Here is a 12418-nt window from a genome sequence, read left to right on the forward strand (position 1 = left end):
TGCGACGTAACAAACATAGATCTGCGAAATGAGCGTCTGTAACTTGTTTCCTTCGTTATTTCTTTTGTTCTTTCGTTGGAAAAACTTGTAACTTGTTTATTCGGCTGATGAAGGCTAAGTATAGCCAAAACGTTCCTTTTTAATTGCAATTTGCGTATTAATATAATATATGTTTTTAATTGACATCCAAATCATTTAGCTCGTTTCTCTGACCTAATCTTTACATTTATGTTTAATTTATTTGTTTTTAGCGTTTTGACTCAGTGTGCAACGTTACGTCCCTCCGCCGCACCGCCACTCCGGTCCAAACGCCGAACACAACGCGTAAGACCGAGCACGTGCACGCGCTCGGCTAAGCTTACCGCGATCACGCGCTGCCGTGCGTGCCGCGCACCGCGTTCGGCAAGCGTTCCTACTCCGGCCGGCCCAACCGCGCACGCTGATTGGTACATGCGACCACGCGGACCGCTATATAAGCCGGCAGCGGGTAGCCGAAATCAGATCGCTCCGAGCCACCGATCTCGCACCTACTCCGCTCCTGCGCCGGGTATCCTCGACGCTCCTTAGCTAGGGTATTCTCGTTCTAACTTTCTCGCGACGGGCATACTCGTCGGTCCTAACGGCTGGGAATACTCGGCCGATCCCATCCTCCGTCCGCGACGGGAATACTCGTCGTTTCCGCGGCTGGGTATTCTCGGCCAATAGGAACCGTCCGTCCCGCAAGTCCGTTCTCGGGGATTCTCGACGCCTTCCTCCGGCTCAATCCGTAAACCTACTCCCCACGGGGTGAGACCACTTAGGTCTCCAACGTCGACCACTCTCGCGTATCGCGGAGCCGTCCGCTGCACCACACGCCGCCGATTCCGCGATCGCGACCGTCCGTCGCGCGGGCTAATCACGGCCCGTTAAACCGCACGTTAAGTTAGCCTCTTCACGGCGACTCCGATTATTATTTAATATATTTTGTCCGTTCTTTTATTTTGCGCGGGACCGATTATTATTTAACCGAGCAACTCCGATTGCTACCTCCGAGCGCATAGCGCATAATACCAGTCCGTCCGTTTCATTAGTCATCCGAATCCGTTCTTTTTTTTTGTATTAAGTTACGCCGCGAATTATATTTGTCCGTTCTTTTAGTTTGCGCGGATCCGACTATTGCGTAACCGAGCACTCTGGTGCCGCAACACTACTTGTGTATTTCAATCCTATCCGATAAAGATATCGGGACATTATTATTTTGTACGAAACTCACGTTTCAAAATACATTTAAGCTGTTTTGTTTTCACCACCAAACCACGGCGTTATCATTTACACGAACCCGGACATTCGGCGAGCACATCCGAGCAACCGATCCTGAACACAATCCCGTAACCGCACCGAGAAAATACCAGCGTTACAAGTGTCTATATGTTTGATTTAATTTATATAATTTATTCATAATCAGTTTTTATACGTTGGACTTAACCTATATAATTTATTTATAAAATTGTAATAGTTTTTGTATGTAAATTATTTATATTTTATGACTTATTTAATTGTGAAAATCCAGATTCATTATTGTTATTTATTTATTTAGTGTTATTTACTCAGCGGTGAAGAACACATTAATTTGTTTTTCCTTCTCACTCGAGCCGTTATGATTTCTTTCTGACTTGTGGGCTTTCTGTATTTGTATGATACAACCGTTCGGATTTCATGCTTAACGATCAGTTACTTAAAAGTAACGCTGTAAGAAATATCACGTTACAGTGAAACGGAATCTTAATTGTTATGTGTGTGCGTGGATTAAAAAGATTTCACTGAATTGCTATCAGGCGCGCGCTACAGAGCTTTTAATGTTACATAATTTCACACAAGTTAGAAATTTAATATTACCCTATTAATCCCTCAATACACAAAGTCAAAATACACGATCTCCGCGATGACAGCCGTTCACGAAGTTAGCGCAACGAGAGCATCAATCGGCACTGCGGAAAAGCGACAACAATAATTTCGATATATTCTTTATATGCTTTTTTTCAGAAAAAAAAGAAGAGAGGATTTTGGTTGTTAATCAAATTGAACAAAGATAAATTTATAAGTGAAGATCACCCCGACAAACTGAAAAACAAATTTACTTCATTTAATTGTTTTAATAACTATTATTTACATTACAATTCGAAAAGAGTTTCTCTTCTATAGAAATTGTAATGAATTAATTAAATTATATACTCACACCACTGAACAAAGTTTTATTTATTTCGAAAAAATTGCAGACCGTAAATGCTATTCGATTCTGTTGCAGTTGAATAAAAAAATCATTGACTTTTTTTGTAACACATTTTAGGTCCAAATTACTACGCAAAAAATTTTCCACGACATATTGATTGTGACTACTGCTACAATTAGAATTTTGCTCGCTCGTTAAAATCTTCCATTAAAACTCGCGTTTCTAGAATCAATTAATTACTCGCCTTGTGATTATCAAGATTCACAATTTTCACAAGATTTACAATTCAATATAATTTTATGTATGATTCTCCCGGTCGTATTGGTCAAGAGGCGCAGTCGCGTTTTGCGTAAAATGCAAAGAGAGACCGAGTCTCTTTTACCCGAGTCAGCGACTTCCAAGCATACGAGATTATCACATATCAGTAACCGCTGAACTCATCAACTCATTGCGTTCTCGTAAATTACCGTTTAGATATCATAGATTCAATCTTTCATTTATTTCTCGGAGAACACATTTTCAATATTTTGAAATGATGGATCGATCGAAACTACAAACTGATCTTTCGTTGGGAAAACTTGTAAGATGTTTGTTTAAGGGGTTAGGCCAGTCTAGGATTTTCAAAAAATCAAAATTTTTTTTTTTTACTTAAAGTACACTTTAGGGTCCTAAAAACATTATTCAATTGGTAGAATAGTGAAAAAAACATTTTTTCCTTGTCCAATCCGCTGTAGTGTCGAAGCGTTCGGAGCGGGCGACGAGCGCATTTTCTACCTGCCGCGGCTTCCTTTTGTCCCCTTTTTACCACTCTTACCTTCTGCACTAATGTACCAATGGGGCCTGAGGGCTCTAATGGTTCCCCAAAAGGTCGTTAGAAAGTGCTAGTTCATCAAGCTGTATGTGAAAAGGTAAACTAACTGGCAAATTGATCGATGAACTGTCAATTTATTGTGGTCTAGCGATACGCAGAAATCATGATTCTGTACAGAAAATGAGGACTGCGATCTACGCAACGCTAGATCACAAATTATCAACAGATGCCAAGCCCAAGCACGATCACTGCCCGAGCGGAGAAAATTCGTGGTGCTCGTGGCAAAGGGCCAAGGCCACTGAAACTTTGGACGAATATACACATAAACCACCTTTACATGAAGAAGTATACAAGGCTATAACTCCAATTTATGAAAAATTAACCAGATGACCTACTCACTCGTTGCATAGGCGACTTCACTCAAAACAGTAATGAGAGTTTCAACGCTACAGTATGGTCGATGGCCCCGAAAGTGACATCCAGTGGCAAAAATGTACTTGACACAGCTGTATATATTGCTGCAGGTATTTATAATGATGGCCTCACAAGTGCCATGAGAGTCATGCAGAACATAGGCATCAAAATTGGGCCAAACTGCTACAATTACTGTCAAGAGACTGATCAAAACCGCATCAAATTATCCGACCGTTCGCTCTCAGATGCTGCAAAAAGGTCTCGAATCGAACAGAAGGCATCCAGAAAGGAAGAAGATGAGTTCCACTTGTCCATGGAAGGTGAAATGTACGGCGCAGGCATCGCAGACTGAAGGTATAACAAAATTTTCAGCACGTAAAACTTTAAACGCGTTTTTCTCGAAACTGCATTTTTCAAATCGGGCGACGATGGTATTCGGAGACTATCGCACGTATCCACTTGAAATTTTAACTGTAGCTTCACAGTAACATTATCTAGTAAACTACGTACGATTTTTTTGTTATCATTGCAACTTTTTTTTTTATAAACAATTTACTGCTCATTTTTTCGGTCAAAAATTGAACCTTTTCTTTACAAGTCCGCCATTTTGCGAAAAATTGATATAAAGCTAAAAACATACGTACTTTACTAGCAAGTCTTATGTAAATTTAAATCCCGTTCTTTATTTTGTTTCAGATAGCACGAGTTCCTAGAATCACCGTCGCCCGTAGAGGCCCTCTTGAAAAAGGTGATTCCGAAGATTGGCCCAGTAGCCGCCATTATCAAAATGTCAATATAAAAATTTTTTTATACACTTAAATACATGCTTAATAAAGCCTGAAAGAGAGAAATTCGATTCCTTTTTCCTTACTTCAAGAATAAATTGTCAAAGTTAGGCCTTTTTTGAGAACTCTAGACTGGCCTAACCCCTTAAGTTATTTATTCCGGCTGATAAAGACTAATTGTAAGTATAGCAGAAACGTTCCGAATTAATTGTGTTTTTGCGTACTAATGTAATAAAAGTTTTCAATTGACATCCAAATTATTTAGCTCGTTTCTCTGACCTAATTTTTAAATTTACGTTTTTTAACATCAATACGAGCATGTCTATTATTTATCACTTTCTATTTTAACCCAAGTGGATGTATTAAATTAAAAAAAATTTTAATAGAATATAATATTTTATCTCAAAGAATTAAAGAGAAAACAATAGAAAATTTAAAAAATTTATTAAAATAAAAAATGTTTAATGTACAAAATCTTGACACTGCTAGATAAGAAATACAATAAGAAAAATTGAATAAGAAAGAATACAATAAATGTAAAAAACAGCTTGTGCATATGGGTAGGTATGCAGATTAGTATGGCTGACTAATGTATGCTAGCATTGCCAGCGATACTCTTTGTCAAAAATGTAAAAGGAAGGACGACGATGATAATGATGTTCCTTAACATGAAAATAGAGACAACTATTAGACGTGTATGGTTTCCGCTTATGGAAGAATTTTATAAATTTTTTTGGATGTTGTCATGCTTCTAGATTTAGAAGTCAAATTACATTCAGAAGATTCTATTTTAAAGTTGCAATCATTAACACATTTTCAATTTTCATTACCAAGATTTAGAAATTTGTTCAAAAACACATGGTACGAAAGTGGATATACAGAAATTAGGCCAGAAGAATTTGAAACAACCGTAGATTTTTATTTCAAAAAAATATTCAATAGCAACATGAAATATTGCTATAATTACTTATTCGCGATAAAAAGTCTCTCTGTTTGCAACATTTTTTTTTACAATCATTATCTTTTTTATAACTATGAACCATAAATTGTATGAACATGTATTTTTATTCATGTAAGTTTATTACATTAACATATTATTACAAAATTCATCTTATAACTAATAAAGAGACTTAATATAACATTTATCTTGATTTAATAGAATAAATTTGCGTAAATGTTAAATTTTTTTCTTTTCTTATTACTTTTCTTGTCCATTTGATATTTTTATCTTTAATCAGCTATTCTAACGTTATAAAGGACATATTCATGTAAATAATAAAAGAACTCACTGGAATATTAGGTGGATGAAGCTCATTACATTTTGCATACGGTTTCATCTTGCACAATTTAATAATAAATGTTGCAAGTATATTATACTGATGCTCGCAAAGCAACAGCATTTTGTATTACTGTTCTAAAGATATATGTTTTCATTATTTACTAACTTTACTTCTAACATTCTTTACATCTTCTGATCCTCTAACATTTAATTTTCTTGCGATTACATTTCTCTTGGTTATTTCAAAATAAAACAACACTACACAGAAGAAAATTATGATTAAATCAACAATTCATTGTTTTATATATAAGCAAGAATATAAAATCTTCTTGGAAGAATTTATAATCTTAAACAGACATAATTTTGTTTACATAAAGAAAATTCTTTTCTTCGTGTAAGCAAATTATGTCTGTTTAAGATTATAAATTCTACCAGAAAAATTTTATATTCTTGCTTATATATGAAACAATAAATTGTTAATTTAATACTATTTTTTTTCTGTGTACATTAAAGAATAATAACAATTACGGTGTTGTAAGACATTAACTTTTTATGTACAAAATAATAAATGTAATTAATATATGTAAGTTGAACACTTATTTACTGGTCTACATGATTCGACTAGAATATTAATTCTCTTCGACATTTTCAAATAAGGAAACTTGATTCGTTATCTTGGGAGAGGTTACGGCCATGACATTCATATGCAAGCACCACTCGACAAGATTTGCTTGATGACGATAGCGTTTCTTACATAAAATTTACGAGAAAAAAAAGGAAAATACTTTTATTATGCATTTTTTCTCAAGTTATCACTCAAAATTACTTACTATCGATTCAGCCATTATTGAAATTGGTAATTTTGTTGACTTATATAAAGAGACGCGGTTTCTCGTCAACGCGTTCACTTGGCGCGAGCGCAACCGTGCATCTTGATTATTTATATGGAAATGGGGTAACACAATTAAAAACATATAAATTGGTATCGATATAATTTCAAACCAAGCTCCAGTCACTGATCACATAATGGCGTTGAGATTCTTATATTTCTTCAGCCTTCTGGTTCTGTCATTCTCTCATCACGTAAGTAATGACCTTTTCGAGTTGTTCTATAATCATTTGTGTAAGAAAATGTAAATTAATGAATCTTTTAGGTACGGTACGCCACTACAGTAGCTTTCCGCGGATACCACCAATTTGAACGGTACGCCACTATAGTGGATAACATTAATGCAGTCTTTATCGGCTGTATTTACCGCCGCGCCGCTCGACATTACTATTCATACGCTTTGGAAAGTTCTGTTAATTCTATTCGACGACTAGTTATCGCAAATTACTAATTGTTAATCAGAGAATAAACGAATTCTGTTTCACTTGACGTGCACCACTTCAGCAAAGAAATCTCCGAGACAATCTTTTACTGTTTGGTACACCAATGTCAGATATTGTTGCATTATATTTCAATACAGGATGATTCTCGCGGTATGCGAAACAAAAGGCATGTCTAACCTATACGTGAATGGGTCTAGGGCCTCGACATTTAGTCTCTAAATGCCTTTTGTTGCGCATGGCGCGAGAATCACCATGTATAAATACTCTTATTGTATTGTTTTTTTACCATTACACTTTATATATTTACAACTTTGTAGAATTCTTGACCCTAATATGTCAATCCAAAACAGAAGGCAGAGATCAATTTTTGATGAGTCGGAAGTGGACTCTGAAATTGAAAACGCACTAAACAAAAATGCAAGTCGTACACAGAAAAAAAGGTTTCTTTAGATTTAGTATTCCTATTTATTTGATTGAAATTTGTTTCATTGAAATAACATGTGCTTATACGAAACATTATTTGTTTGAATAAAAATTTCGTTGTTTCGTTTAAACAATCTCTATTATTTGATAGAAATAACCCTATCATTTAAAGTAATATCTTTCAACCAAATAATATATTATTTGAATACAATAAGTATACAAACAATGAAACAAATAATTTATTTATATGAAAATGGCAAAATATATTGAAAATATATCTTTCGTTTCAAATAAATGATTTATTTAAGATAAAGATACGTATTGTTTCAAATTCAAATAATCGTACTTATTGATTCAAACATTGGTTTATTTGGATCATTCCAAATAACAAATTTGTTTGGATACAATAAAATTTATTAAGTTTAAAGAAATTGTTTTCTCTGTCTAGAAAATTGCAACGAAGAATAGTGAGTTCACCAAAATCTTCTGATTCTGATAGCCCTTTACAGGCGACGTTCAAGGATATTGTCTGGATGCATAAAAATTTGAAGCCAAAAATACATAAATTTAACCCACGTAACTCTGGAATAACAACACAAATTAATCGACGTGCTACTACGTTAGACTATTTTCAGCTATTTTTTTCCGAAAAATTAGTAGCATTTGTCGTAAAAAGAACTAATGAGTATCGTACACATAAAATGAAAAATTTTATGTGCTCGTTTGTAAAACCTCACGAACAAGCAACAACTCTGAATGAGATGTATTGTTTTCTTGCAATTAGATTACTAATGACGCGAGTCAAAAAGTTACATTACAACGAATACTGGTCAAAAGATAAATTTCTGCATACTGCCATTTTTGGACGCATAATGAGTAGAGATAGATATGTTTTTCTACTACGCATATTACATTTTAGTGAGATAACGACAGCTAGTTCCGATAGGTTAGCAAATATAAGAGAATTTTATAATATGCTTCGCCTTTCGTTTAAAAATACTTTTAGGCCGTTTGGTAACTTATGTATTGATGAAAGTTTATTATTATATAAAGGCAGGTTATCATTTAAGCAATACATTCCATCAAAACGGAATAGATACGGCATCAAATCTTTTGTACTTTGTGACTGTAAAACTGGATACGTTTTAAATTTTATTGTATATGCAGGCAGCGAATCCGCGATAAAAACCATAACAGAAAAGTCTCTCGGGAAAGCAGGTGAAATTGTTGTTACACTACTAGAGCCATATTTAAAAAAAAAACACACATTGTTTGTTGATAACTGGTATACCAGTCCGGTTTTGTTTAGTTATCTCCACGACAATGAAACGAATGCGTGCGGTACTGTGAAACGTCGAAGGAAGGATATGCCTAAAATGACGGAAAAGTTAAATGCAGGTGAAATGTGTTTTCGGAGTTCATCTAATATGTTAGCATTGAAATGGAAAGACAAACGCGATGTATATATGCTGTCCACCTGCCACACTGCGGATTTCATAAATACCAAAAAAATTAATTACCAAACACAGCAAGTTATTCAAAAACCATCCTGCATAGTGGACTATACCGTAAATATGGGCGCTGTCGATAACCGCGATAAAGTGATAACAAACGTAGAATCCATCAGAAAAAGTGTTAAGTGGTATAAGAAATATTTTTTTCATTTGCTCGATGTCTCTATTTGGAATGCGTTTTGTTTGTTCAAAATGAAAAAAAATGAGAAATATTCAATGCGCGAATTTCATCTACGATTATTAAAAGAAATAATAAAAAAATATAAGAAGTTAGACCAAAATAGCAGCAATCGCAATAATTCTACTGCCGACCATCCATTAAGATTAACAGAACCACATTTTCCATCATATTGTAAAACTGTTAAAACCAAAAAAACGTTGCGAAATTGTGTAGTGTGCGCAAAGAATGATAAAAGACGAAGATCACGCTACCAATGTGAGAACTGTGATGCTGGACTTTGCGTTGTACCTTGCTTTAAAATATATCATACACAAATAAATTATTAATTAAAATGTAGCATATAATAATAAGTAATTAATTAATAATAACGTTTTTCAATGTTGTTACATGAATATGTATAAAGAGATCATAATTCATTTATTTATAACTCTATTCCCATATAATGTCGTAATGGAAACTGTCATAAACGGTTTTTGTGACATCCGCGGCCAGCCGCGCCGTCCCACGGATACAGTGTTGCGGACAAGCGCGCCGTACTTAAAAGGTTAAACGCACGAGTCTTATTATATATATATACGTGTTTACATTGTTTGTTTATGATTGAAACGTCGAAGGCTTTATGCAACTTTAGTCAATACCATCTGTTAATTTGTCATTATGTCTGCTTCAGTAATAAATAACGATTGATGTAATAAACACAAGAGACATTTTGAAAAGAAATAAAAGATATCGCCATCCAGATGGATAGACTGCTTACTCACAAAATGATATAGTATTTTCTATTGTACGCGTCGTTCACCATGAACGGACTTTGTTCCATCAAATTTTTGAACTTTAAGGGCACCACTCCGGTTGAAATTCATCGCCACATATGGAGAAAAGTGCATGGACACCAAAATTGTGAGGAAGTGGTGTAGAGAGTTCTCTGGAGGCCGTACGAATGTCCACGACGAGCCCGATAGAGGAAGGCCCTCGATCTCGGACGAAACGGTGGCGAAGGAGCTACTGCTTCAAGATCGGCTTTACTCCATATGTGGCTGTCAATTGGTGATGAATTTTAACCGGGGTGGTGCCCTTAAAGTTCAAAAATCTGATGACGGAACGAAGTTTGCACTTGGCAGGAGCGGCTAGCGTCCCTTTCATCGCGAACAGCTGCTGTGCCGAAACTGAGCGTCGGAGCGAGCTTTACCAAGCGGCATTTTGTAAATCAAGAAACACGACCGTATTGTCGGATTTCGTCTAGCGTTGTTCGTTGCGATGAGACGTCGTTGGAGTCCTTAATTTACGGGTAAACGCCCGCGTCGGACGGTGAGTTGTGCCGCCTTTGTCTACCATGTGTACACGGCTCGTGATTCGCTAAGTTTATCGTCTTATTATTCAAAAAGTAAGCGTCGGACAAAATTTTTGTACAGTAAAAATTGTCTCAGAATTTATCCAAGAATACGTCTCTACAGGGACACATGAGTCATTTTGAATCATCCTGTATAGGGCAAAATATCCACCTAGATAAAAAAAAAATTTTGTGCCAAATTTTATTTCAAAAAACCTCCACAATTTCGAGATATCAAGAGCAAGAAATGTAATTTTTATTAATACTTTTTTTCTCCGTTAAATCTAAATTAATCTTTCTCATCATTAAAAAAAAATTCATGATTATAAAGGATATCCATATACACAAGCTCTAATTTTTTTGTCGTCCTTTGCTACAAATTCTGTTTTTAAAAAATCTAAAATTTTTATAATCGTATTATCTCTTGATCTGAAACATTGGCCATTTTTGAAAAAATTTAATGGATAAGTCGTATGACATATTATATTCAATATCTTTTTCAGATTTTTTAATTTGGTGGAACATGTAAAAAAAAAATAAAAATTGATTTTTTAAAATGTATCCAATTGACATATATCAAATTGTTTTTAAATACAATTACCTCCAATTACACATCTGTGCAAACAGTAGTATAAAATTATAGATTTCACATAATTTAAACTATGAGATTTCAGGTGATATTTTTCGCAATAATTACTTTTACAGTTTTTTTAGGGAAGAAAAGGGTTAATATTTAATAATACATGATATTACTAATTTTGTTCAATTTAGAATTGTGTTATAACTGAAAACTAATTCGGTGCGCAGTTGTTGAACTTGAGGAAAATATATAAAATCACACAAACAATACAAGCACGAAGACCTAGCTGCGACCGTAAAAGGCATTCTTGTTCAATTTGTATGAGATTTTTTCAGTCAGAAAAATTAATTTAACAGATTGTAGTAGTTCTTTCATTTTCTTCAAATATATATTAATTTTTAACTTTATTAAGCACATAATACATATAATTTCCTTATCTTGTACTAACATAACGACAACAGTTTAGGTCATCTACAAACCTTTGTTTGACCTTTGTAAATGAAAAACCTTAAATTCACTTTATATCGATAAATTTCTATTTATTTACTTCCTAAAATTATACTTATGCAAATAAAGAAATAGAAGCGAAAATTCATGGAACATAGTGTATTTATTATTATTATTATTATTATTATTATTATTATTTTACTATTATTAAATAAATAGAAATATGACAGTCTTCATTACTGTCGTCGTTTACTTATCACAAGATTTAACTTTTCCAACATTAAAATGTTTGATTAACGCTTCCGCTAGTCTTACAATGCGAGACAAATATCTCGCATGTATCAAGTAATATATAATTGCTGCAATATGTGAACAACTGTCCTTAGTCCATTAGCACATTCGCACATGTAAGGTAAGATACCAGCTTTTCTAATTGTATTTAGCGCGTATTCTATATATAAACTATATCAATAGCTTATATATAAATATATGTTATTGTTAGATTCTGCGTAGTAACAATTCTTTTCTTTCGAAAGCGAATACGCCATTGTTCGACGAAAGATACGCATAAGTTTCGTCAGCAAACTAGAGTCCTATATAAAGAGAGAAGCGACATCGAACCCCCAGCACAACCTTCAGTATCCAATTGAGTCCTCCACCGCCATTTTGGGACCGCTCTAACGTCATCAAACACCATTTGTATCATTCTGCAACTAGCTGTGGTTACAATATGGCTGCTCGCTTAGCCAATCAAGTATCAATCAGATTACCAATCAGAGCTACGGACATCAATGTCGCTTCTCTCTTTATATAGGACTCTACAGCAAACGTAAAAGCCAGGAAGTTGATAGGCACGGGTACTCCAACCTTTTCGGCTTTCAAGAACTCGGCACCTACACCACAATAAATCGCTTTAACAATTGTCATTCACTGCAGTTCTAATAGGTCGCCCACGCTCCTTACCGAGAAGCCTACTGTCAAAAAGAAATTATAAGACTCTTTAAGTAGACGGCGTTCTTCTCTGACGCCTGACACGTGTCCCGTTGGCGAAGCGTTAAGGACAAATAGCGACTCTAAACCTAGAATCTTTAAAAAAATGTTGAGAAACATGTA

The 12418-nt window shown here is 34.8% G+C and overlaps 1 protein-coding gene across 1 annotated transcript; it reads left to right on the top strand.

The window, feature by feature from the left end:
- The first annotated feature begins 6067 nt into the window (after positions 1-6067).
- On the top strand, positions 6068-9337 carry LOC105193241 (piggyBac transposable element-derived protein 4). The gene is made up of 3 exons (XM_039449825.1): positions 6068-6581; positions 6653-7270; positions 7702-9337. The coding sequence occupies exons 2-3, from the start codon at positions 7050-7052 to the stop codon at positions 9272-9274; spliced, it is 1794 nt and encodes a 597-aa protein (XP_039305759.1). The 5' UTR covers positions 6068-6581; positions 6653-7049; the 3' UTR covers positions 9275-9337.
- Positions 9338-12418: the final 3081 nt, after the last annotated feature.

The sequence above is a fragment of the Solenopsis invicta genome, chromosome 5, assembly GCF_016802725.1.
Source record: "Solenopsis invicta isolate M01_SB chromosome 5, UNIL_Sinv_3.0, whole genome shotgun sequence".
Taxonomy (NCBI): Eukaryota; Metazoa; Arthropoda; class Insecta; order Hymenoptera; family Formicidae; genus Solenopsis; species Solenopsis invicta.

Bases quoted from the DNA above. Each gene is read 5' to 3' on its own strand.
- LOC105193241 (XM_039449825.1), top strand. From the start codon at position 7,050: ATGCCTTTTGTTGCGCATGGCGCGAGAATCACCATGTATAAATACTCT. The intron at 7,271-7,701 runs GTTTCTTTAGAT...TTCTCTGTCTAG, and splicing joins AGTCGTACACAGAAAAAAAG to AAAATTGCAACGAAGAATAG.